The 26,224-nt window shown below is 60.6% G+C and overlaps 1 protein-coding gene across 1 annotated transcript; it reads left to right on the top strand.

The window, feature by feature from the left end:
- Positions 1–1,439: 1,439 nt before the first annotated feature.
- On the top strand, positions 1,440–25,954 carry ESPNL (espin like; the record flags this gene model as incomplete). Its single annotated transcript, XM_080689131.1, has 9 exons — positions 1,440–1,733; positions 2,774–2,964; positions 5,663–5,849; positions 6,842–7,024; positions 14,838–14,969; positions 20,548–20,662; positions 22,178–22,270; positions 22,429–22,658; positions 24,350–25,954. The coding sequence occupies 9 exons, from the start codon at positions 1,440–1,442 to the stop codon at positions 25,952–25,954; spliced, it is 3,030 nt and encodes a 1,009-aa protein (XP_080545257.1).
- Between the last annotated feature and the right edge of the window lie 270 nt (positions 25,955–26,224).

Below are 26,224 nucleotides of genomic sequence, written 5' to 3'. Positions count from 1 at the left end.
CCACATAGGACTGCCCCCCATAGGACCCGGGACAGCTGCCAAGGCCACTGCAAACGGACACGGTTCTGCCATGCTCCCCGGGCAGTACAGGAGCTTTCAGGAGCACCCCTCCTGAAAGATGGTTTTACCCAGAAGGTGGAGTCCAGGTGCTTATAACCCATGCAGGTTAGCTGCTCTTGAGAACATAGGACACTTAGCTTCTGCTGCCTCTGGAGACGCCTGAGCACATGTCTTCAGAAGGGTCCCTGGGCCTTAACCCTTTCTCAACATGGCCCCTGTCAGCCTGCCCTCCTCCTCTGACCTCGGCCTGCACGGTCCCCTCTTCCCTCCCTAGGCTCACCATCTTCCACTGAGGCCCCAGGTGCATCAGGACGCCGCTGGCAGACGGGCACCTTCTGCCCCCTCATTCCTGTAGGCCACTATTCATGGCCCCAAGCCCGCCACCCGGCCACCCGCTTCTCCCTCCCATCCACTCAGGCATCCGACTCCAGCATCACTGGTGTGGGTAGTCCTGGGGTGGACACCAGGTCAAAAGGTGTCTTTTATCCCCACAAAATATGTGGCACATGTGTGAAATGCCGATATTTACATAGGAATGATTTTCAGGAATGATTTTCACATATTTTAATATGTGATTTTAAGTCCAAAGAGCCACTTGCTGTTGTCGAGGAAACAATTATCAGAAATTAAATGAGCTAATAAAATGTCAGTGTCGTCTGGATGTCTGGTTTTCCCATGCCTGCAGGTCCTCTGCGCTACTTTCTGCGCCTGGTGCACCTCTCTGGTGGCCCTTAGAACTAGGTGTGGGCCTGAGAAACAGCTAGGAACCATACCTATAACTTAGGTCCCTGAGCAGCCTCCTGCAGCCACCAGGAAGAGACCCTGCGGCCTGAACTCCCCCAGCAAAGACCCCAGGAGCGTCCAGACCCTTGAGAGAACAGAAAGATTCCCTTGCTTGGGACTGCATCTCCAGACCACTCCCTGGCTAGAGGGCGGGCCGCCCGGGGGGGCTGAGACCCACTTTCTCCTCTGGACAAACGTCCGGGCCCAGGGCAGTGGGGAGCAGGGTGGACGGGGCACTCTGGGTCTTCCTGGTCCCTTGCACAGCTGCTTGGGTCTGTGCCCAATTGGGAGGGGGCGGCAATGAGGCACTCGAGCTGGTGTCGTCTGTAACAGGAAACACCCTAGGTGCTGGAAACCCGTCCCGGGCCTAGAAGCTTGGTGCGGCCTCCACGCTCCGCAGCTTCGGGCACGGGGCCTGGCGTGCCACAGGAGTGGCTTGGGCAGGTTGTGCCTGCCCCGTCCCCGCCCTGTCGCCGCCTCCCATCTGCCCCGTGTGCAGCTTATCTGGTAACCAGAGCCGGCCACTGCGTCCACGCCTGAAACAGGAAGCCCAGCAGGCCTGTACGGAGGGAGCCGCCGAGACCTGGGGACAGAGGATGGAGGAGCAGCAAGCGCTAGCGGCAGCCAAGGATGGGGATTTGGCCGCTCTGGAGCGGCTGCTGGAGGCGGGAGCCCTGGGCCCCGGCATCACTGATACTCTGGGGGCTGGCCTGGTGCACCACGCCACCAGGGCCGGCCACCTGGACTGCGTCAAGTTTCTGGTGCAGCAGGCCAAGCTGCCCAGCAACCAGCGGGCCCACAACGGGGCCACGCCAGCACACGACGCGGCCGCCACGGGCAGCCTGGCCGAGCTGCGCTGGCTGGTCCAAGAAGGGGGCTGCGGGCTGCAGGTGAGCAGGTCGGGGCAGCCCAGCAGCCGTCTCCTGAGCCGGGCTCAGGCGGGAAGCGAGGGAGGGGACAGGCCAAGGGGTCTAGGTCCCTGGCTCTGCAGCCCTGGCTGTTTCTCTCAATCAGTGGTGTCTGTCTCTGGCCTGTGCCCTTCCCTGTCCCCTGAAACAGCACAAAGCCCTAGAAACCCCAGGCCACCTCCCAAATATCCCCCAAACCTCCAGTGCCAGCCCAGAGAAACTGTCCCCTGCCTGGAGCGCGTGGCCCCCAGCGGAGGGCTCTCGGGTGCCAGGACCCTGTCTGATCAGATCAGTGTGGTGGGTGGGATTGGGCAGTAGGGACAGGTGAGAGCTCTCGTGGGAAGGCCATCCCATCTCAGGGACTGTCCTGCCCAAGCATTTGGTCCAGGGCTCCCTCCTACTCCCTCTCCCACCTGCCCAGGGCCTCAGCAGTATTGGGCATCCCTGTTGGGGCTCTTGGGAGCAGGCCTGGAGGCTAGAGTTGAGTGCGTCAGGGACCTGGGAGAGGAGGAGGTTGGGCTCAGGGCTCATCAGCGAGCAGCTGCGTGCTCCAGACTCAGCGCCCTGTCCCCGTCACTCTCCTGATAGCCCAGGGCAGCGGCAGGAGGTGCCCCTTTCCAGATTCACTTCCAGCTGTGGCCCTCGGGAGGTGCCCAGGTCTGTGGATGCTCCGGCCAGTGGTGGGAGGGCTCTCTGGTCGTGGGGGCCTGTGGCAAGGAAGTCGGGGGAGGAGGACGCAGCGGCCGGGGGCAAGTGTCTCAGGCACCACGGGATGGGTAGAAGCCTTTCAGACCTGGCTGAGTGGGCAGGGCCAGATCCAGGCGGGGTCCCAGGATGTGGAGTCCTAGCCTCGCCTCAGCTGGGGCAGCTGCCTTCCGTCCTGGCAGGGAGCCTCCCATGGTGTAGGGAGCCAAGGAACGGAGTGGGATCTCGTGGGGGCCCTCGTCCACCCCAGCCTCGGCAGCTGGCTCTGGATGTTGGTTCCACTCGGCCTGGCTCAGTTCCTGCCTGGGCCCCGCCAGGACCAAGATGCCTCAGGCGTCTCCCCACTGCACCTGGCCGCCCGCTTCGGACACCCGGCACTCGTACAATGGCTGCTGCAGGCGGGCCACGCGGCCACGCTGGAAACTCTGGAGGGCGCCTTGCCGCTGCACCACGCTGCTGTTGGCGGGGACCTGACCTGCCTGAAGCTCCTGGCGGCCGCCCACAGCAGGTGAGAGCCAGGGCCCGCTGCGGGGCTGCCTGGTGGGGGAGCGTGGCCGCTGGGACCGCACAGTGGCCTTGCAGGAGACCCTGCCAGCTGGAACCAGGGCCGAGTCAGAGCAGAGCCTGGGGGTCCAGCCTGGGGCCTAAGAAGGGCTTTGGCCCCATGGCCAGCCACGCGTCCTGGCCCTGGGGTTGGACAGAGCAGAGAGACACCTCCCCAAGCTGGGGCATCGCTGCCTAAGGCAGCTGGAGGCAGTAGGCATGCGGTGATGTTTGTGGGCTCCCAGGTTCCCTGAAGGCAGCAGGGACAGCTTAACCAGTAGGCTCCTGGGAGAGGCCCCCAGACGGCTGGCCTGGACTCGCCTGCCGTACTGTCCCTCTCCAGCTGGGACCTCATCATCTCAAGCCCTGTTCCCACCCACCCACCACGACTCATGGATGGTGAGGCAGGGAGGGACAGGGACAGGCCCGCTGAGGCAGGTGCTGCAGCCCTCCTGGTCCTGCACCCAGGCTACAGCCACCTCTGCTCAGGAGCCCGCCTTCCTCTGACCCGGCCTCTTGGGACGTGTTCTTGGGGCTGTCATCCCCACCACCCCTGGCTTGCCCCCCGACAAGCCAACTCCATTCAGGAGCCAGGTTCCCATTTCTGGCCCTTACGCGCTGACCGCACGGCAGAGGGCCAGGGCACCCCAGCCCCTGGCTGCAGAGTCTCTTAGACCAGCACCAGGGCGTTCTGCCTCTGCGCGACACACCCAGCTTGCTAAGTTGCTGAGAGCTTGGCTCGGTTGCCAAGGCTGGTCTTGAACCTGCAGTCCTTCTGTTTCAGCCTCCCAAGTACAGAGATTACAGGCCACCCCTGGCTCCTGCATAGCTTTGGGGTTTTTTGGTTGTTGTTGTTGGTGTGTGTGTGTGTGTGTGTGTGTGTGTGTGTGTGTGTGTGTGTTACTGGAGGTAGAACCCAGGGGCTTTTCTACCTCCAGACTGTACTCTCAGACCTATTTTTTTTATATTTTATTTGGAAACAGGGTCTCACTAAGTTGCTGAGAGCCTCATTATGAGGCTGGCTTCAAACCTGCGCCATCCTCCTGTCTCAGCCTCCCAAGTGCCACCATGCCTGGCCCTGCATAGCTTTTTTTTGGTGGTACTAGGGGTGGAACCCAGAGGCTTTCTACCTCCGGGCTATACTCCCAGACCTTTTTATATTTTATTTGGAAACAGGGTCTTGCTAAGTTGCTGAGAGCCTCAGTAAGTAGCTGAGGCTGGCTTTGAACCTGTGCGATCCTCCTGTCTCAGCCTCCCAAGCGCGGGGATTACAAGTGTGCGCCACCACGCCCGGCTCCTGCATAGCTTTAAAGTGGGTTCTGACACTGAAACTGGGAGGCTTCGCATGAATACACATATATGCATGTGCACACACAGGCACACACACACACGCACAGCTGGGGGACTCTGGTGCCCTGGCCCACGTTTCCCCCTGGCACTGATGGCAGGTGGTCGTCCTGGCCGAGCCTGCCCTCTTCCAGCGGCATCACCTGCCTGCTCTGGGCCGCTGTGCCAGACATCTCCTGTTCAGCCCAGCTGGGGCCTGGAACACCCGCTGAGTCTGGTGAGAGTGTGTCCTCCCGAGGGCACCAGGGCACACGTCTGGGGCACAGTCCTGAGAGCACCCTCACAGCCTCGCGTGGTAGCCCAAGGCCAGGCCCCGGGGCCCTGAGTCCACTTGCTAGGCACAGAGCAGGCGGGCCCAACCCGGCAGAGACTGTTGGGGGAGGGAGCGCGACTCCCTGGGCTCTTCAGCAAATTCTTCAATGAGGAAGCCTGGAGGACACCCGCGGCTTAGAGACGCCTCTTCCTCTGGGTGCACCCCAAGTCGCTCATCCTTAGGAGTGGGAGTGACTTGAGCTGCTCCTGAGGGCTCAGTGCTCCCTGCCTTCCTGGCCTGGGGCGCCCCAGCTGGGGCCTCGAGGGTCTGGGACAGTGTGGCCAGCCTGCATCCCCTGCAACCCAGCACAGCAAGCACAGTACTGGGGCGACGCGCGGGCCCTGCCCCAGCGCAGCACAGGCCGCCTCACAGCAGAGCTGCGGGAGGGCTCAGAGGCTGGGGGACCCTTTGGGAGTGGGGGTCAATTCTGGGTCTCTGTGGGGATGACTAAGAACTTGGAATTAATCCGAGATTGTGACCCTCTCCTGTCCACCATGATTGGTGTTTGTAACCTGGACCCAGGGCAGAAGAGGAGAAAAGGGACAGGCACACAAAGTCACGTGGGGCCGGCAGGAGTGGGGCAACGCAGCCCCTATGGTCAGGGGTCAGAAGTCAGGGGTGAGGTTGGGGTCACAGGGGCCCAAGGACTGGCCTGGCCCAGGAGCAGCCTGAGGGCAGAGTGGATTTTGGCAAGTCCCAGAACACTGCCCCAGCCCACCCTGTGGGAGGGTGCGGGTGCCAGTCCTGGGTGCCCACAGGCTCCTGTCCTATCACCAGAGCTCTTTGTAGCCAGCCCCAGCGCCCAAGCCCTCAGGAGCCAGCTTGGTGGGGAGTGGGCTGAGCTGGCTCCAGGGCCCGGGCCCTTCCCATGCCCCACTGGTGTTCCTGTACCATGCACAACCTTGCGGCGGTCTAAGTGTCCCCATCTTGAACGGGGCTCCTGGCTAGAGCAGCCCCCACCCCACAACCCCCCATGCACCCTCTGAGCCCCGCTTCCCCGCAGTGGCGTGAACCGGCGGACACGCAGCGGCGCCTCCCCGCTCTACCTGGCCTGCCAAGAGGGCCACCTGCACCTGGCCCAGTTCCTGGTGAAGGACTGTGGCGCCGACGTGCACCTGCGCGCCCTGGACGGCATGAGCCCGCTGCACGCTGCTGCTGCCCGCGGCCACTACTCGCTGGTTGTCTGGCTGGTAAGGGGTGCGGGTAGAGAGGAGGGCTCCAGGGTGGGGGAGCCGGCATGTGGGCCTCGGGGCCTCCGGGCTCGGGGCTAGCACAGAGCCTGCGGGCCTGTGGGGTGAGAGACGGCCTCTTGGGGCTCCCCGTTCCTTCTGGGACTCTCCTGGGCACTGTCAGGGGTGGGGCACTCCAGACGCTCTGATGCCAGTTCAGAAGCTGGGGTGTGGGAGGGCAGGTGCAGGCGTCCTGGGGCCTGTGGACCATGCTGAGGCAGGCAGCCTGTCCTGGGAGGAAGCCAATGGGAGTCCCTGGCAGCCCTGCAGGGCAGGGCCTGGCCTGGAGCCTCTCCCTTGGGTGCCTCCTCACTCCGTGTCCTACCACACGCTGGGGTGTGAGGTTCATCCAGAGTGCCTTGGGCTGCAGCTCTTCCACGGCAGGGGCGGGGCTGCTCTGCCGTGCCCTGGGCCTCCCCCAGGGAAAGCTGGCCATTGCCAAGGTGGGAGGGAGGGAGGCGAAGGGGAGAATCGTGACCACCAGCGCTTCTGCCAGGAGGCGGGGCGCCCCTGAAGACCCCACTTCCCGCAGGGTGGTCCTCTGTGTAGCGCTTACAGGAAAAGGGGTGGACATGGCTCTCGGCTGGACCAGCCTGAGAGGCCCCGGGCTGGGGACCGGAACACCCGGCACTCCGGCAGGGGTAGAGGGGCTGGCCTCCAGCCACTCCCGCTGGCCAGCAGGGCACGGCCCAAACCACGCCCGGCCTGTGTCCTGGGTCCTGGGCACACCTCCCTCCCCTCCTGCACCATCAGCCTGCGCGTCCGGAGCCAGGAGTGCTAACCTTCTCATCTGACATGCTGTTTGGTTTAAGACCTGGGACTAAACCCTGGCAGCCCACGTCCCCGCCTGACCCAGGTGTCCTGCTGCCCAGGGCTGCGGGAGGAGCCGGCTGGGCCCCAGGGCTCCCCTCCTCCCTGGGACTAGATCCCCAGCTGACCGTCCCCCCACCCAGGTCACGTTCACGGACATCGGGCTGACGGCGCGGGACAGCGAGGGGGCCTCTGCCCTGCACTTTGCCGCCCGCGGTGGCCACACGCCCATTCTTGACCGGCTCCTGCTGATGGGCGCCCCCATTACGAGAGACTCCTGGGGTGGGACTCCGCTCCATGACGCTGCGGAGAACGGGCAGATGGAGGTAAGCCGTGGCGGGAGAGCGCATCTGCCCACGCAGCAACCGCAGGAGAGCTGTTGCTCTCTCAGATGGGTAAACCGAGGCACTGCGGGGAAAAGCTCGCGTGCCACAGGTCACCATGAGGCACAACCAGGCTCCACGTCCCCTGTCCCTGCACAGGACTCGGCTTGGTGGCAGTCTCCCAGGTCACCCCCTGGCCACCAGCCCCCGCTGAGAGCAGCTGGGCAAGACGTCATCTGCCTCGATGAGAGGGGCGCAGCTGCACACAGCTCGCCTGGCATCAGCGCCCACCTGTGTTCATGAAAGGCTGCCGCGCCTCAGGCCACGCAGGCCCCTCCCTGCCCAGCAGCCAGAGCCCCGCTGGCCATCACTACAAAGTCCCCACAGCCCGGCCTGTGGGCAGCATGTGCTCTGGTGTGGGTTCTCTGCAGACCCGGCTGTTCACAAGGAGAAGAAACTAGAATCCAAGCTGTCTCTCCGGCAGCCCATCCTTTTCAAAATGATATAGCTCAGTGGCAAAGCGCAAGTCCAAAAAGACAAAAAAATAAAAAAAAAGAGAGACCCCCTTCAAAATCAAAATGACTGGGTGCGGTGGCACACGCTTGTAATCCCAGCATTTGGGAGGCCGAGACAGGAGCATTGTGGTTCACAGACAGCCTCAGCTACTTAGGCCCTTCCCAACTCAGTGAGACCCTGTTTCAAAATAAAGGATAAAAAGATAGGGCTGAGAGTGTAGCTCAGAGGTAGAATGCCCCTGGTTCCATTCCCAGCACCACAAAATAATAATAATAATAATAATAATAATAATAATAATAATAATAGAGTCTCTAGGAGCCCAAGGAGCTTACGCCAAGAGCCCCCATCGCCCCGGCCTGAAGTTGCGCGAGTGGGTTCTCCAGGCAGCGGGAGCCTCCCAAATCCTCTTACTGTGGCGTTCCTCGCATGAAAGCGGGTGGTGTCAATTCCAAGCCCAGCTCCCCCACCCCCGGCAGCATCGGAGGCTTGGCCGCAGAACTCTCCAAGGACCGGTGGGCTGTTGCTCAGATCACAACCTCCGCCAGGCACGGCGGCACACACCTGTAATCCCAGTCTTAGCAAGATGAGACACAGGAATCACAGGTTCGAGGACAGCCTCAGCAGCCTTGTAAGACCCTATTTCAAAATAAAATAGGGCTGGGGGTGTAGCTCAGAGGTGGGACATCCCCGGAACACACACACGTGCACACACTCGGCACAACCCTGCACCATTATCACACCTAACAACACGTCACTAACGTGAGATCCAACATGGCCCCGCCCGGCTCCTGACCGCGCGGGCAGCGGGATCTGGACAGTCCCGCGCTGCGTGGCTTCATCTGACTCGTCAGCCCCAGCCGTTCCAAGGATGCCCCGCCGGGGAACAGGAGGGCTCACGCTCCCCACCCGCCACCACTCCAGACGCGGTCCCACTCTGGAAACGTTTGGAATAGTTTCCGATTTCTGTAAAGACTGAGATGATGTTACGGAGTGCCCACACACCGCGCCTCCCTCCCGTCCCCGCGAGCGGGTGACGAGGAGTCCATCTCCACGAGCAGCCAGAACTGAGCCAGTGACAAAACCCAGAACGTCCTTGGTTTTCCCGCTGTCCTAGAACCCCACCCAGGACACGGGAGCGAGTCAATCTCCATAGGTGCTCGGCTCTGAGAGCTTTCTCTCTGTTTTTATTGTTTTGTTTTTATTTTTGTTTATTTATTTGCTTTACTTGGGTACTGGGGATTTAACCCAGTGGTGTTCTACCTCTGAGCTACACCCCAGCCCTTTTACTATTTTATTTTGAAACAGGATCTCACTAAGTTGCAGGGGGCCTGGCTAAATTGCGAGGTTGGCAGTGAACCTGCAATTCTCCTGTCTCAGCCTCCCAAGTACTGAGGTTACAAGAGTGTACCACCACGCCCAGCTGAGTTGGCATATTTTAAACCTCTCCTGGAAGAGCCAGGTATTTATTTTTATTATTATTATTATTATTATTGTGGTACCCTTGCAACTCAGTGAGACTCTGTTTCCAAAATGAAAAATAGGGCTGGGCGTGGTGGCACACGCTTGTAATCCCCGTGCTTTGGAGGCGGAGATAGGAAGATTGCGCAGGTTCGAAGCCAGCCATGCTGGCTTAAGAGATCCTATTTCCAAATTTAAAAAGAAAAAAGAAAAAAAAATAGGGCTGGGGGTGTAGCTTGGAGGTAAAAAGCCCCTGGGTTCCATCCCCAGACCCACACACAAAAAGAAGAAGAAGAAGGAGGAGGAGAAGGAGAAGGAGAAGGAGAAGGAGAAGGAGAAGAAGAAGAAGAAGAAGAAGAAGAAGAAGAAGAAGAAGAGGAATGCTATCTTGTACAGGGAAATATTGATCAGCTGAGTTGCAAAGGGCCTCACTAAGTGATAAGGCTGTCCTTAAAACGTGATCCTCCTGACCCTAATGGCCTTACAATTTAATAGATTGAATTAGTAATGCAACACTTCTTTAAAAGAAAATACCAAATCTGGCGTGCTAGTGCATACTTGTAATCGCAGCATTCCAGAGGCTGAGGCAGGAGGATCGCGGTCTGCAGACAGCCTCAGCTACTTGGTGAGGCCCTTTGCAACTCAGTGAGACTCTGTTTCAAAATAAAGAATATAAAATAGGGCTGGGGGTGTAGCTAAGAGGCAGAATGCCTCTGGGTTCCACCCCTAGGTCCGAAAGAAGAAAGGAAGGAAGGAAGGAAGGAAGGAAGGAAGGAAGGAAGGACGGACGGACACCAAATCCAAGTCGCTTCAGTAGTGAATTCTACCAAACAGTTAAAGAAGTAAATCAGCCGGGCGTGGTGGCGCATGCTTGTAATCCCCGCGCTTGGGAGGCAGAGACAGGAGGATCGCGCAGGTTCGAAGCCAGCCGCGCGCGCTGGCTTAGGAGACCCTGTTTCCAAATAAAAATGTAAAAATAGGTCTGGGAGTGTATCCCGGAGGTAGAAGGGCTTCCAGGAACCCCAGTACCACAAAAAAAAAAAAAAGAAGTAAATCTAATGTGGCCACACTTTCCCAGAGTCTAGGGGAAAGGAGCCGCTCCTTAATTCATGGAGCAGCGTGTACCTAAAGCCAGCCAGGAGAGAGCGGGCAGGACGGCCAGACGCCAACTTTATTCTAGAACATTGAGGCTGAAATCCTAAAGAAAACATTGGCAAGTTAAAATCAGCTATGTATGAGAGAAATTCCCGTCACCGTGCTGAGTCTCTTCCGCGGTGCAGCGTGGTTAACACTGAAGGCAATCCCCGTAGGCGCAGCAATTCTACTCCTAGTGTGTGTCCCAAGGAATTGAAAGTAGGATCTCAGAGAGAGCGCGCACACCCCGCTCATAGCAGCATTACCCACAAGAGCCAAGAGCTGCAGACGCAGGACGTCCCCTGGCAGGTGGATGGCTACAGAAGAGAGACGCTGCCGGGCGCGGTGGGCACGCTGTCATCCCAGCATTTGCCAGGCAGAGACAGGAGGATCGCGGTTCAAGGACAGCCTCAGCTACCTAGCGAGGCCCTCGCAACTCAGTGAGACCCTGTTTTAAAAATGAAAAATAGGGCAGGGGGTGTAGCTCGCAGGTAGAATGCCCCTGGGTTCCATCCCCAGTACCTCAAAAAAAGAAGAGAAATGCAATCTTGTACAGTGGAGTGTTGCTCAGCTTTCAAAAGGGAATCCTGACCCAGGCTTCTACATGGATGAACCTTGAGGACGGTTACGCTCAGGGAAACCAGGCAGATGAAAAAGACAAACCCTGTGTGATTTGGCCTCCATGAGGACCCCCGAGGAGTCACATTCAGAGGGGCTTGCCAGGGAGAGGGCAGTGGAATGAAGAGCTCGAGTTTAAGGGGGTCAGAGCTGCAGTTTTGCAGGGTGACAAAGTCCTGGAGATCCGCTCACACCGCTTGAGATGTGCTTAACACTGCTGGACTGCACACTTAAAATAGATGTAAATGTTGAGTGCTTTTAAATTACAATTAGCGCTTTCCTAAAAAGAGGGATGCAGCGGGGCGTGGTGGCACATGGCTATAACCCCAGTACTTGGGAGGCTGAGACAGGAGGATTGCAAGTTAGAGGCCAGTATCAGCTATTTAGTGAGATGCTGTTTCAAAAATATAGGATTTGAAGCCGGGCGTGGTGACGCACGCTTGTAATCCCCGTGCTTGGGAGGCTGAGACGGAGGATCGTGCAGGTTTGAAGCCAGCCTCAACTGGCTTAAGAGACGGTGTTTCCAAATAAAATAGGTCTGGGAGTGTAGCCGAGGTAGAAGGCCCCTGGTTTCCATCCCCAGTACCACAAAAAAAAAAAAGAAAGAAAGAAAGAAAGAAAGAAAGAAAGAAAGAAAGGAAAAAAAACCAGGACTTGGGCTGTAGCTCAGTGGTAGAATGTCCCTGGGTTTAATCCCCAGTACTAAAATAAATAAGTAAATAAATAAATAAAAGGAATTGGTACAACTCACTATTAAAAAAAAGGATGGTGATATAGTTGAATATAAAATATGATAAAATAATCATCCCCCATGGCAGCTGTGGGGACTCTAACTCATGAGTTTGAAGCTTCGTTTTTTAAAACTGAGAAACAGTTGGGCATGGTGGTGCACACCTATAATCCCAGAACTTGGGAGGCAGAGGCAGGAGGATCACCAGTTTGAGGTCAGACTGGGTAAATTAGCAAGACCCTGTCTCAAACTAAAAGATGAAAAGGTCAGCCTCAGCAAGTAGTGAGACTTTAATCAACCCTGCGAGACCCTGTTTCAAAAGGAAATAAAACAGGGCTGGAGGTAAAGCTCAGAGGTAGAATGTCCCTGGGTTCAATCCCCGGTACCCAACAAAAATATGCCAACTCTAACACCCTCTGACAGAGTAGAGGTCCTGGTTTACTTGGTCCCTAGAGAAGCCCAAGAGGAAAAGTTCGGCAGATCCCCGGGAGCCTTTCACCAAAGGTCCTTAGAGAACCGCATGTAAATTCTACCAGCTCACTTTCTAGAAGAAAGTGTCAAAGACCCACTGGGGAGCAGAGCTGGCTACGGAAGGCGTGGGCACTCGCCACGGGAGTTGGGTATAAAAGACCTTGGGCGTGGAAGACATGGGCTGTCAGCCAGGGGCTGGGCGCAGACGGTGTGGGCCCTGGCAGCGGGGGTGGGTAGGAGGTGCAGACTCGCTGCAGCGGGGGCTGGCCGAGGCTGAGGCCTCAGGAACAGAGCCCGGCTGGCTCTCAGTGAGGAGAGACCCCAGGGAAGCCAGAAAATGGTGTAAATGTCAACGGGCAGCAGCCGTAAGCCCATGAGAAGCAGGACAGCCATTGTCCTGCTGTTTGGAGGAGGGCGTGCCCCAAACCAGAAGCTGGTAGGTTATAGCACTAGCCTGGGCTTCATGGACAAGGTTTAAAAAGGAAGTGCGAGGAGACGGTGGAAGTGTGGCTGTCTCCGCTTCAGCCGTGTGGGTGTTCTCTGCACAACAATTCAGCGTTACAGTTTTAATGGTGCCGTGGGCTCTTTTCCTCCAATCAAATAGATACGCTGAATCGGGAAATTGAAGAACTAATAGCTTAAGTGAATTTTTTTTTTTTTTTTTTTTTTTTTTTTGGTGGCACTGGGGTTCCTGGAAGCCCTTCTACCTCCGGGCTACACTCCCAGACCTATTTTATACTTTTTAAAATTTGGAAACAGGGTCTCTTAAGCCAGAGAGGCTGGCTTCGAAGCTGCACGATCCTCCTGTCTCCGCCTCCCAAGCGCGGGGGTTAAAAGTGTGCTCCATCATGCTCCCAGCAGTCTTTTTATTTTTTATTTTTATTTTTATTTTTGGTGGTACTGGGGTTGCTGAAAGCCCTTCTACCTCTGGGCTACACTCCCAGACTTATTTTTACATTTTTTAAATTTGGAAACAGGGTCTCCTAAGCCAGCGTGCGTGGCTGGCTTCGAACCTGCACGATCCTCCTGCCTCTGCCTCCCAAGCACGGGGATTACAAGCGTGTGCCTCCACGCCCGGCTTATTTTTGAAACAGGGTCTCACTGAGTTGCGAAGGGCCTTGATAAGTAGCTGAGGCTGGCCTCGAATGTGTGGTCCTCGCATCTCAGCTTCCCAAGTACTAGGATTACAGGCACGCGCCACCATGGAGTGGCTTCATCTGCACACCTGCGCTCCTCGGGTGCGCCCCTCTCGGGTCCCAGACTTGCATCTTGGCCGTCTGTTGCCACCCACTATCCGCTTGCAGGTCCCGGCAGCCACAGGCTTGGTGATCTCTGCTAAGTCCTCACCCTCCTCCTGCTCCTCCTCCAGTCATCCCTCTCCACCTCCCTTCTCCCCTCCCGCCTCCCCTTGGGCACAGCCGTGCCCTCTCCGTCCAGTGCCATCTGGGGCCTGACACTCTGTCCCCTTCCTCCATGCTGCTCCTGCCTGCCCCATCCTCCTCTCCCCAGTGACAGGCTCCCCCAGGGCTCCCCAAGCCCCCACCTGTCCCAGGAGGCCGTGCGGCTCCTCCAGTGCAGAGTCTAGGTGGACCTCCTCCAAGGGGTGGTTCCAGCACCTGCCCTGTCCACCTCTGCTGGCTTCCTTGCACATCTGGCAAGCAGGGCCCGCTCGGTGGCCACATCAAGCCCCGGAGCCCCAGGCATGCTCTTGCTCCCTCCCCCAGCAATCCTCTAGGCTGGGCAGCCGTGTGCTGGCCAACCCTGGCTTCCTGTGGCCCCACGAGCTGACAGAAGTCCCCACATCTGTAAAAGGCTGGGGAAAATCAGACAATAGTCCAGGACCCGTGGGAACCGTATGAAGCTGACATCTCGGTGTTAGCTGGGTGGTGGTGTGTACCTGTATTCCCCATACTTGGAGACTGAGATAGGAAGATCGCAGGTTCAAGACCAGCCTCAGCAACTTAGCAGGACCCTCAACAACCTAGCAAGACTCTGTTTCAAAAATAAAATAGGGCCAGGCGTGGTGGCACACGCTTGTAATCTCAGCATTCGGGAGGCTGAGACAGGAGGATCACAGTTCACGGCCAGCCTCAGCTACTTAGTGAGGCCCTTTGTAACTCAGTGAGACCCTGTTTCAAAATAAAGAATAAAAATAGGGCTGGAGGTGTAGCTCGGAGGTAGAATGCCCCTGGGTAAAAAAGATAAATAAATAAATAAAATAGGGTAGGAGGTTTGGTGAGAGGTCGAGTGCCCTAGGGTTCCATCCCAGTACAAGAAAGAAAGAAAGAAAGAAAGAAAGAGAGAGAGAGAGAGAGAGAGAGAGAGAGAGAGAAAGAAAGAAAGAAAGAAAGAAAGAAAGAAAGAAAGAAAGGGGCCAAACTATCTCCTGAAGCTCTCTTCCTACTCCCAAGTCCTTCATAAACCCAAACATGTTCTGGCCTTCCTCTCTGGCAGCGCCCCACTTCCTCTGGTTCCCACTGGGGAGGCCTGGGCCCCTGAGCAACTTCCGTCCAGCCCTGAGCTGGGCTCAGGGGCTCCTCGAGGAGCCGGCTGGGCCTGGGGCTGGGTGAGGCCCTGTGGAGAGCACAGCCTCACCCTGGGAAGAGGACCCTGAGGCTGCTGCACTCCTAAGCCTCGTGTCAATGACACAGGCGTCAGCCACACACCTCTCCAGCCAGAGCACAGATTCCCTGTCCTTCCAGGCAGGGCCGCCACATGGTCCCAGGGGGTCACAGGACAGGGCAGCTGCGGGGTGAAGCTCGGGCTCCCAGACGGATCTCTGGAGCCCAGATCCGCGTCCTCACCCTGTGTGAGAGGCCCGGCAGCCTGTGTGCTACCTATGTGCGCCCCCGCTCCCCGGCTGCGTGGTCACAATGCCCCCTCCCACAGTGCTGCCAGACCCTGCTCTCCCACCACGTGGACCCCGCCCTGCGGGACGAGGACGGCTACACAGCGGCTGACCTGGCAGAGTACCACGGACACCAGGACTGCGCCCAGTATCTGCGGGGGATGGCCCGGCCGGTAAGGCCTGGGGCCGTCTGTACTGAGTGCCTGGGGGTGGGTCTAGCCCCTGCCACCCAGCTAGTTGGAGCACACACTGCAGACAGACGCCTGGGCGCGCGGTGTTTTCAGGAGCGAGGACCTGGGGCAGGACTGAGCCCACAGCACCGTCAGCAGCTGGGGCAGGCGGGCCGGCGGGCCGGGGTCGGGGGCCGCTGGAGCCGGGCCCGTCCCGCGGGGCCATCACTCGGGTTCCTCTTGAGCAAAGTTGTGTTAGACTGAGGGTACTGGGGTCGGAGCGGGCTGAGTCCTGGCAGGGACCCGGGCTGGCCCTGCCCTAGCCGGAGGGTGGCAGGTCACAGTCTCTTCTCTTGGAGCCAGCTTGACCGCCTCAAGGCCAGGGACCCCGGCTGGCCCCCTGGTCACCATGCTCACATACAACAGGGCCAACAAGGGTCTGTTGAACTAACAGTGAGAAATGAATGGACGTGAGGGCCCCCAGGGAGGGGAGCAGGCAGCGGGGCCGGCCAGTGGGGCCAGGACCCCAGGTCGTCCTGCCATCCTCCCTCCCTGCCCAGGCCCTAGGCAGCCACCATGATGAATTCTTGTTGCCATGGTTTTCTGTAGTGGCGCCCCCTCAGGAAGGTGCCTTGTCTGGCCTGAGCACTGTGTTTAGGGGTGGACGCGGCCCAGGAAGTGATGGCCCACCCGGTCTCGCCTATGTGCCTCCTCGTCCCTGGGCCTCTGCTCAGAGTGTGCAGGACCGACTGAGGCGGGGTCCCCCCTGTCAGTCCTCGTGTGGCCTGCCCTGAGCAGCGCAGTGGGACCTCGGCGACGCGCATGCCCTGGCTGTGTCGAAGCCGAAGGTTCAGAACCCGGAATTCAGTGGTTGTTGAAATAACTTAGGGGCTCCACGTTCAACTGGTTGTTGTTTAGAGAAAGGGCCTCTTCCCCGCTGAGGTGGGAAGGGGGCCTCAGCTGGTCTCTGAGTTCCGGATGGGCAGCCGGGGTCTGCTCAGCCTTGGGGTCCTCCCCACACCCTGGGCAGCAGCTGAGATTAGTGGACAGTGGCCACTCTGCTGATGCCCCTCAAAGCACCTGCTGCAGGGGCCAGCGGCTGCCTGGCCTCCAGGGCCCCTGTTCCTGGCCCACCCCACCGTGCTGTGGGGCCTGTGGCTGGGTTCTCTGTCTGAGGAGGGTCTGGGCCTTCCCTCCTGACCCCGGGGCACTGGCCAGCCCCCACTCTCCAGGGGAGGTCCTGCAAGCTGGCCCCGCAGGCTTTCCGGGTCCCCCTGCTCCTCAGCGCACACTTGGGACTCGAGGTGGCATCTCCCCACCTCCCTGGGGCCATGGAGCCCCTGGGCCCACCTGCACACCCTGGGCCTCCCTCCCTCCCATGCCCACCTGGCTCCCACATCCAGACTGGGGGCCTTGGAGGCTGGTTGCTGTGTAATCCAGGAGTTGTCTTGGACTTGGGGTCAGGACTGGAGCCTCCACCCCGTGTCTTGTCCTCGGGGTGTGTCCAGTGACTGCTGGGAACGCCAAGCCCCCACCTCCGCCTCCATTGGCAGGTGGCATCTCTGCTCAGCAGAGGGCAGGCACAGCTGCTGGCCGGGCGGGGGTGGGGGACAGCCCCACCTTGTGCAATATTGATGAAAATGGGAACACGATATGCCCAGGTCGCCCGTGTGTCCTCCCGCGTCAACCACAGAAGGAGTGAAGGGCATCCTGCCCCCTCCATGGCCGCCCCATCTCCACCCCAGGGAACTGCAGGCTGAGAGAGGCGGTGTGGGACCAGGCGGCCTTGGGGGTCTTGCTGAGACCTGCCCATGGGAGACGACATGGTACTGGGGCCTGTAGGCACCCCAGGCGGCCCGCTCTGGGCCTCCTGGGTCCTCTCTGCAGGATGAGGGCTTGGCTCGCTGCCCCCTGCTCCCCCCCTGGCTCCCAGCTGTGGGAGTTAGAGGACCTTTCTGTCCGGGTGCTGTCATTGGGGGCAGCCAAGTGTGGCCCTCCCGGTGCAGGGAGCGGAGCCTCAGCACGCCGAGGGACTGGCCTGGCCTCTGCTCCCCCTGCACGCACTCTCACCAGGGCCAGCGCCGGCTTCTCCTGGGCAGGTACTGTCCTGTGTTCTGAGTGCTTTTGAGCCTCGTCTGCCGACAGGCCCAGTGAGCTCACTAGAGGGAAGACGACATGCTCCTCTTCTCCGCCACCTCTTCCCCTTGGCACATGATGCCCCGGGTCCAGAGGGTCCCAGGAGCCCTTCATCTTACAGATCGGGAGACTGCGGCCCGGGGAAGGCCCAGGGACTCCCTGGCAGCGTTCCTGCCCCAGGGAGGGGGGTCCAGCCACCCGGCCAGTAATTGAATCTCAGCTGTGACGACCAGTGTCCAGCACCCACCTGCAGGTCATGATTTCCTCGGCCCGGGTGACATTACAGCTTGCCACAGATGCCTGCATGTATAATGCATGCCGGTCTCGGTGATGCTCAAATCTCACCAAAACCCAGGAAGAAACGGCAGCATGCCTGCCCACCTTGGGCAGCCGCCGATGCCGGGCTCAGGGCAGCAGGTGCCAGCTGTGAGGGCTCCGAAGGCCGGGGTCCTGAGCTCTGCCCCCACCCCTGTCCTCGGAGTGCTCAGCACCCAGCCCTCAGAGAGGGCCAGTGTGTGGAGGCCCCTGTCATCTGGGACACACCAGAGTGACTTCCTGGGTGCCAAGCTCACCCCAGAGGGACTGCTGGATGCTGGTGGGGTATGCCGGGCTCCCTAAAATTCCTCACCTTCCAACAACCAGGCGAGGACACGGAAGCCCATCAGTGGCCTCCTGGGGCTTCTTGGTGGTGAGGAGAGGAACGGGTCCCCGGGGACCTGGGGTCGGCCTGAGGTCCCAGGCTGCAGGGGCTGTGCTGAGCTGCTCCCCGGCCCGGGTCGATGCCCTGCCCCTCCTGGCCTCCCAGCACGCAGGGCTGCAGCCCCTACCCCTTGCCCTTCCGCCCTTCTGTGGCAAGACGGGCAGGGGCTCTGGCCTCTCCACTGCCTGTAGACATCGTGGGGAGGGGAGAGGGCTGCCAGGGGGCTCCTTCCCCTGTAGGCCCCAACGATGCGTCTGCCCACAGTGGGCCAGCGTCTCGACTGAGGACCCCGCTGTAGAGTGAGTGGCAAGCTGGCCTGCTCCATCCCTTGGGCTCGTTCCCTGTGCTCAGACCAATGGAGAGCAGCCCACTGTGCCCCGCTGCTGGGCTGCCATCCCTCCCAGAGGCTAGCACCCTGTCCTCCACCACCAGAGCCCCGGGTCAGGGAAGTACGTCTAGGGCCCTCCAGTGTGATGGCTCCGCTCTTCTGACCCCGCTGTGCGACCTCGGGAATTTCGTGCCCTAGCTGAGCCTCAGTTACCCCACCAGACGCTGCAGTGTGCAGAGGAAGATTCCTACCACGGGTCTCTCTTCTCCTGGGCTCAGGAGTTTCAGGCCCCCATCTCCCCAGAGGGTCCCTCCCAGGTCCCTGCACCATAGAGGGTTAAGGCCCTGTGGTAAGGGATCCTGCAGCCCGCCCCAGCTGCCCAGCCATCTGATACCCCAGCCTTCAAATATTAATGTGACGCCTCATGCTCCTGGGGGCGGCTGCTGCAAGGGCCCCCGGCGGCCTGGAAGCCACAGCGCCAGGCTACAGAGCTACAGCCCACGCCGGGCAGACGTTCCAGCCTCGGGTGGCGGGCCTCCTGGGCTTTCTGCACAAATTCCCAGAGGAGCAAGGTGCGTGAGGGCCAAGTGGGTGGGGCTTCAGCTGCCACCCTTCCCCAGGGAGTAAGGGTCCTGGATGGCAGAACTGGGCACCTTAGCCATGAACAAGGGGAGGTCCAAAGAGATCGGGCTTGGGCAGCACAGGCCCGTGCCCGAGAAGGCTGCTTGTGCAGAAAAGATTGGGAATCTGAAGGCAGAGAGGGTACAGAGCATTAATCCAAGCCACAGTGTGGGTCACAGGCTGTGACGTGGCTCTGGCCCCAGGCCACACATCCTGAATCAGGGCCGATCTGAGCCAGGTCCTCTGCCCAGCTCAGGGCACCTGCCAGCGCCAACCTGGGAACCTTTGTGCCCTGGGCGGGAGGGGCGGCAGGAGCTTGGACTGCCGGGCAGGGCGGCTGCTCAGAGGGAATGCTTGCTAGAGGCAGCCAGACCCACGTCAGGGTGGAGCCCAGGTCTCCACCATTAGAAAGACAGCGTCAAGCCAGTCTCCACGCTCAGCTTTAAACCAGAGGGCAGAAAGCCTGGCCCGAGGCCCCAGGAGGACACCCTGGGAGGGACACGGGGAGGTGGGGGGCGAGCTGGCCTCAGGTCTACCCTTTGTGGCCCAAATCGGCTGGGACAGAAGTCTCGGCTCCCCTTGGTCAGATGCCAAAGCTGAGGCAGAGCCGGGCTGAGCTGGGGCGGCACTTTCTAATCAAGGTCTCTTTTCTTTTCTTTTCTTTTCTTTTTCTTTTTCCGGTACTGGGGTTGAAATCCAGGGGCATTCTATATCCAAGCTATACCCCCAGCCTTAGTTTTTATTCTTTACTTTGAAACAGGGTTTCACTGAGTTGCCGAGGGCCTCACTAAGTAGCTGAGGATGTCCTCGAACCCAGATCCTCCTGTCTCAGCCTCCCGAATGCTGGGATTACAAGCGTGCGCCACCATGCCCAGCTCAAGGACTCTTTCTGGCTGCCCGGCAATCAGTGTCTGAGTGCAGGGGAGGGAGCCAGCCATGCCCTGTCCCTAGTACAGCGGAGTCCTGCAGCCCAGGACCTGCGGCTAATCCTGCTGGCCCTGTTTCTGGGATTCCTGGTTTCAGTCCTGGTCCTTCTGGGCCCAGACACTCCGTGACAGGCCCTGGCATGGCGTCTCTGCCCCGGGGTCTGGTCCAGCCCGCTGGCCCTGGTTTAGGGGCTGAGCTCACTGAGGCTCCCCTCTTAGAGGGCTGGGCAGGCCCATTAGCATCTAGGCAGTTCGGGGAAGCCAGGGACAGTTTGACCCAAGCCAGCCTCCCTGGGAAGACAGCTGGACTCAGGCCAGGAGCCAGGGCGGAGCCAGGGTTCACCAGGGCCATGCGGCAGGTCCTCCAAGCCCTGGAACCAAAAAACGGGCCTGAAGCGCACCCAGGGGACCACTCACTGCTCGGCCATCCCTCAGCAACCCTGGCAGAGCCTCTTACCCCAAGACACCAGCAGGCAGGGGGCCCGGCGAGCCTCAGCAGGAGCCCAGGATGGGGTGTGTGCGTGCGTGTGTGCATGTGTGCGTGTGTACCCATGCCTTCTCAGGCCAGAGAAAGGTACGCGAGCCAGACCCAGGCCCAAGCCAGCTCCCGGACCCCGGAGGTCAGCTGCTGCTTCAAGTGGAGCCCGTGAACCGGGCCTTGAGCCGGGGTCATCCATGGAGGTAGTGCCCCAGACAAGATCTTGGGGTACATGGGGGGCTGGGGCACTAGGAATTCAGTCCTGCCCCTCCCTACTGCTCTCTCTCCAAGTCCTTCTGAGACGCATGGGCCCCAGGAGGCCCTAGGAAGCCACATTCACTCCTGGCAGAGTAGGGACCCCAGACCTCCCTGACCAGGCTGTCCACCCCCAGGTGCCAGTCCTGATGACGCCCCCGCCCCCACCGTTCCCACCTCCTCCGCTGTCCGCCGCAAAGCTCTCCCTGGAGGACGCGGGAAGAGCGGGCCCAGGGCTGAGGAGCCCCTCTCGTGAGTACGCAGCCCCAGCAGGGCTGGCCACCTGTGAGGACCTTCCAGGGTGTGGGCACACGGGCCACCCCTCCTGCCTGTCACCCCTGCCTCTTCCAGCTTTCTTTGATGGTCTTTGTGGAGGGGTGTGTGTGTGTGTGTGTGTGTGTGTGTGTACTGAGAATTGAACCCAGAGGCATTCTACCTTCCAGCTACACCCCCAGCCCAACTTTATTTCTTATTTGGAAAGAAGCTTTCGGAGGGCTTCACTAAGTAGACGAGGCTGGCTGCGAACCCACGATCCTCCTGTCTCGGCCTCCCAAGTACTGGGATTACAGGCGTGTGCCACCACACCTGGCTCTCTGTGGCTTCTTAAAAGTGAGGGTCGCCGGGCGTGGTGGCGCACGCTTGTAATCCCCGGGCTTGGGAGGCGGAGACAGGAGGATTGCGCTGGTTTGGAGCCAGTCTCGCTGGCTTAAGAGACCCTGTTTCCAAATAAAACAAAATTAAAATATATATATATAATAGGTCTGGGAGTGTAGCTGGAGGTAGAAGGGCTACCAGGAACCCCAGTACCACCAAAAAAAAAAAGTGAGGGCTAACATTTCCTGCAGGGGCATGGGCAATCACAGGGCCTGTACAGAGCTGTCTCCAGGCGAGAGGGAGGGCCGTGCTGCTCCAAGACCCCCGAGACCCCAGACAGCTGAGTTCACGAGCTGTCGGAAATGGGAGAGGGTCCCCAAACCGCGGCTCTCTGCTGGTGGCTGTGAGCAGCGCTAATCAAATGAAAGGGGATAGTGTGGTTTTGGCAGCAGCCCCCAGCCCGTGGTGGCCCTGTGAGCTCAGGTGGGAGCAGGTGCATGTGTGCGTGTGTGCATCTCTGCCCTAACCGTGGCTCTGCATGTGTCTGTGTCTGTGTGTATGTGTGTCTCTGTGTGACTGTCTACATGTGTTTGCATGTGTCTGTGTCTGTGTGTGTGTCTGGTGTGTGTACGTCAGTGTCTGTATGAGTATGTCTGTTTCTGCAGCTTTGTCTTCATGTGTGTGTCTGTATATTTGTATGTGTGTATCTGTGTGTGTACATGTGTGTCTGTGCCTGTGAGGGTGTGTGTATTGTGTACCTGTCTGTGCATATACCTGTGTGTGTGTGCCCAGGCCAGGACACAGGTGTGTTGCTCCCTGCGAATGGGCCCTGGTGGAGGGAGGGGTAGTAAGTAGGGACAGTAAGGCGCTCTGGGTTGTGGGCTCCCTGGAGCCCCCCCCCCCCCAGTCTTCAGGAGGGTGGTGGGCGGTGCAGTGGGGTGGGGCGGGAGGGAGAGGGAGCTGGCTGACACAGGGGCTGTCCAGTTGGGCAGGCTTGGGGCAGTAGGCGGCTGGCACTCTGCTGAGCAACCCAGCAGTGCGGGTTTTGTGGCGGGCTAGTGTGTCTTTGGCTCCAGGCTTGCTCCAGGTCTGGGGCTCCAAGGCCCGCATTTCAGTCCCTGGCCCCTGCCCCCTGCCCCCTGGAAGCCCCTGACTCTAGTCCCTCTCTTGCAGCAGCAACTCTCAGCCCTATCTGGCCTGCCCAGCCCAACCAGCCTGTCCCGACGGGGCAAACAGCCTGCACTACTCTCCCACAAGTCACCACCAGTACCCTGGCCACCCCCAAGGTACGTCCATCACCTCCCTCCTGCCTCCCAAGGCCCTCCATCAGCCCCAAGCCCGGCTGGGCCCTCACTGCGTCCTCTTGGGCTAAGTCCCTCCAGTGCGGCCAGGCACACTGCCCTTGCCCAGGTCTGGGTCCCCAGCCTCCGCCTGCCTGACACCCACCCTGTCCGTACAGGTGATGGAGTCGGCCGTGGGCGACGCCCAGGATAGCCTGGCCGTGCTGCAGCTGGACGGGCTGCCCTCAGGCGACCTGGATGGGCTGGTGCCCACGCGGGACGAGCAGGGCCGGCCCATCCCCGAGTGGAAGCGGCAGGTGATGGTGCGGAAGCTGCAGGCACGCCTGGGTGAAGACCGAGCTCTGGACGCCCAGGTGCTGTGGGCGGCCCGGGCACAGGGGCGAGGGTCGGAGGGTATCCCAGTCCACACCTGGTTTAGAGGTGAGGGTCCCCAGACCCCTGCTGGTTTAGAGGTGAGGGTCTTCAGGCCCTCCTAGTTTATTATATATATATATATATATATATTTTTTTTTTTTTTTTGGTACTGGGGGTGGAACCCTGAGGCTTTCTACCTCCTGGCTATACTCCCAGACCTTTTTTATATTTTATTTGAAAACAGGGTCTCACTAAGTTGCTGAAAGCCTCACTCAGTAGCTGAGGCTGGCTTCGAACCTGTGCCATCCTCCTGTCTCAGCCTCTCAAGGGCAGGGATTTCAAGCATGCGCCACCACGCCCGGCTGGCTCTCCTTGGTCTAGAGTGAGGGTCCCCAGGCCCTTCCTGGTTTAGAGGTGAGGGTCTTCAGGCCCTCCTGGTCTAGAGTGAGGGTCTTCAGGCCCTCCTGGTTTAGAGGTGAGGGTCTTCAGACCCCTTGGTTTAGAGTGAGGGTCCCCGGGCCCCTCCCGGTTTAGAGGTGAGGGTCGCCTCTCTTGTAGCGAGTCCAGCGTCCTGGTTTTAGTTTGCTTAGTTTCCTGGGAGGGGTGGGGGGGTGTTGGTGCACTTGGGCGGTGCCTGCTGGTTCCAAAGCGGGAACATCTGCCAGTGCTCAGGAGCGCCCTCTGTGGGAGACCTTGAGGAGCTGGGGGGAATTGGGCGGACGCCTTCTAGGCAGAGGGGCCAGTGCAGAGTCCCTGAGGCACGAAGGCCAGCGCGGTGTGCGGGGGATGAGAGCTGGTGGCGGAGGCGAGATGTGAGGGGCACCGCTGTTGGGGGCCCCTGGGGAGCCACTGCGGACCTCTCTGGCTGCTGTGTGGACAGGACTCTAGACTCTCACGCTAGAGGTTCACGGTTTTGTCTGAACAGTGTGTGTCCTCGACTAGAGCTGCTCAGTCCATGGACAAAGCCTTTCCTAAGCAGCTACATTGTCAGAATTCCCCCAAAGTAGAACTGCCGCTCCGCGCACCACACACGCTCCATCTCCGGCCACTCTGCGGGCTGTGGCAAGTTCCTTCATCACGGAACTGCCAGGCAGCGCTGGTCTAGTGCCCGGCCACACGGAGGGGGCGAAGGTGGGTCAAGGCAGTGGGGAGGGGGCGTCCTGCCATAGCCAGGAGACCCCGGCCCCAGGGGTCTGCAGAGATGCCAAGAACTCAGGCAAATGAGGATGGGCAGGCTGAAGGGGCTTGGGGCTCCTGGCTTAACCCCAGCCTGGTGAAAGGCTAAGTGTGCCTGTGCGGGGCTCCTGTGGGCTGGGCAAGGCCCACCGTGGATGCCTACCGTGGCAGAGTAACAGGCAGAGCAGGGTGCTGGGGGCCCAGGGCTTGTTACAGGGGCCGGGCGACCGCAGAAGTTTTGCAGAGGTGCTGGGGTTAGGAAGACTCAGGGAGGGGCAGGGCAGAGGCATCTCCACCTCCTCCCGGGCAACCCATGACCCCCACCAGCTTCAAACATTGGGCTGGGCTGGTTGCCCACCTGGTTTACTTTCTAAGGAGAGGTAGGGGCCAGCTGATAGGCAGGGGCTGGGCTGGGACCCCCAGGGGATCCTGCAACCTCAGGCGGCTGTGTCAGGCAGGAACGTGCCCCCCATGACACACGCAGCCCCATTGACCCTGCCTTTCCTGTGCCCAGGATGATGGTGGGGGCCTGGACCCCACGGGCCAGGCCTGGCGGTACTCACAGGCCCACCAGGCCATCCTGGGCCCCTTCGGAGAGCTGCTGACAGAGGATGACCTGGTGTACCTGGAGAAGCAGATCACAGGCCTGCAGCTCCGGCGCCGCTGCCTGGAGTACGAGAAGCAGCTGGGCCAGCTGGCCGCCGAGCTGCAGGCCCTGCTGCCCGAGCCCCTGGTCAGCATCACCGTCAACAGCCACTTCCTGCCCCGCGCACCAGGGCTGGAGGACGACGAGACCTCAGCGCCGGCGGCCGAGCCCGAGGCCTCTGCGGAAACAGGGGAGCCCGTGCCGGGAGGGCAGCCCCTGCCCTTCTGGTGCAGCCACATCGGCCGCCTGGTACGCAGCATGTCACTGCTGCTCAAGGGCGTGAACGGGCTGGTGCAGGGCGAGGAGAGGTCAGACACCCCGGCCCTGCAGGACCCCCACAGGGAGGCCCCGGCCAGGCTCCCTCGCAGCGAGGCCCAGCGTGAGATCCAGGAGTGGGGCGTGTCCGTGCGGACGCTGCGTGGCAATTTCGAGTCGGCCCCTGGCCTGCTCTGTGTCTCCAACGCAGGTGCCTGCGAGCCGGGGGCCCGGCCGGGACAGTGCCTGCGAGGCTGCTGGCCAGCTGCCCTGCAGCCCCGAGACCTCCCAGTGGGAAGGGGGCCCGGGCCAGGGGACACAGAGGACGCCAGCGACTCCGGCATCAGCTGCGAGGAGGCCCCGTCGGAGGCCGGCGCGGGGCCCAGCCGGGACCTGGCCACCCTGCGCAAGGAACGCATCGTCATGCTCTTCCTCGGCCACTGGAAGAAGTCGGCCTACGCGCCCGCCCTCAAGACGGCCGCCTGCCGGAGCCTGGAGGCCCGCCGCGCTGAGCCGCGGGAGCCAGAGGCGGCGCGGAGCGCGGAGGTGCCCTGCCCGCCGCCAGGTGGGGGTCCCCGGCTCAGCCACCTGTGGCAGCAGCGAAGCATCATTGGCCACTTGCTGGGCAACTGGAAGGCCATCATGGCGCACGTGCCAGCCCGGCAGCTGCGGCGGCTGAGCCGGCGGCCCCGCGGCCCGCTGTCCCCCGAGCAGTTCCTGCCCCACGTGGACGGGGCGCCCGTGCCCTACGGCAGCCTCTCGCTGGACCTCTTCATGCTGGGCTACTTCCAGCTCCTGGAGTGCGACCTGCCGGCCGAGGAGCGCAGGATGCGCCACCTGCTCTGCTTCGAGGTGTTCGAGCACCTGGGCGCCCACGGCTGGGAGGCCGTGCGCGCCTTCCACAAGGCCGTCACTGACGAGGTGGCCTCGGGCCGCCGGGCCTGGACCGACGGCTTCGAGGACATCAAAGCCCGCTTCTTCGGCTCCAGCCAGAGTCCTGCCTGGGACACGGAGCCTGGCCGGAAGTCGGGCCTGACCCCGCTGGGGCCCCTGCCGCACGCCGCAGCGCCCAGCAGCGGCCTGGAGCCCCCCGCACAGCGGCTGGGGTCCGGCTCCCAGCGAGGCAGCTTCAACAGTGAGGACATCTGCGGCTACATAGACCGGAGCTTCGCCTTCTGGAAAGAGAAAGAGGCCGAGATGTTTAACTTTGGAGACTGAGGGCTGCGAGCGGCCTTCCCGGGGTGGGGGTTTGGAGAGGGTCCAGTTTCCTCGTTTCTCTTCCTTTCCCACGCCACCTGGTGGCCAGACGGCCCTGCGGTCCCGCGGCTCACCCTGGGGCCTCCGCTGGTCATGGGGTGCCTGGGACACAGCCGGCTCCCAGCTCCTTCCACTGGCACCCAGAGTTGCCTGCCTGCCCCTCGGGTTCTCCGTTGCCGGTGGGCCACAGCTGCTGTCCACCTCCCACGGGGGTTCCTCTGTTCCCTGGCA

This window comes from Muscardinus avellanarius, assembly GCF_963383645.1.
Source record: "Muscardinus avellanarius genome assembly, chromosome: 2".
Classification (NCBI taxonomy): Eukaryota; Metazoa; Chordata; class Mammalia; order Rodentia; family Gliridae; genus Muscardinus; species Muscardinus avellanarius.
Note: the sequence above shows the minus strand (reverse complement) of the source record. Positions and strands in the feature narration are given on the sequence as shown.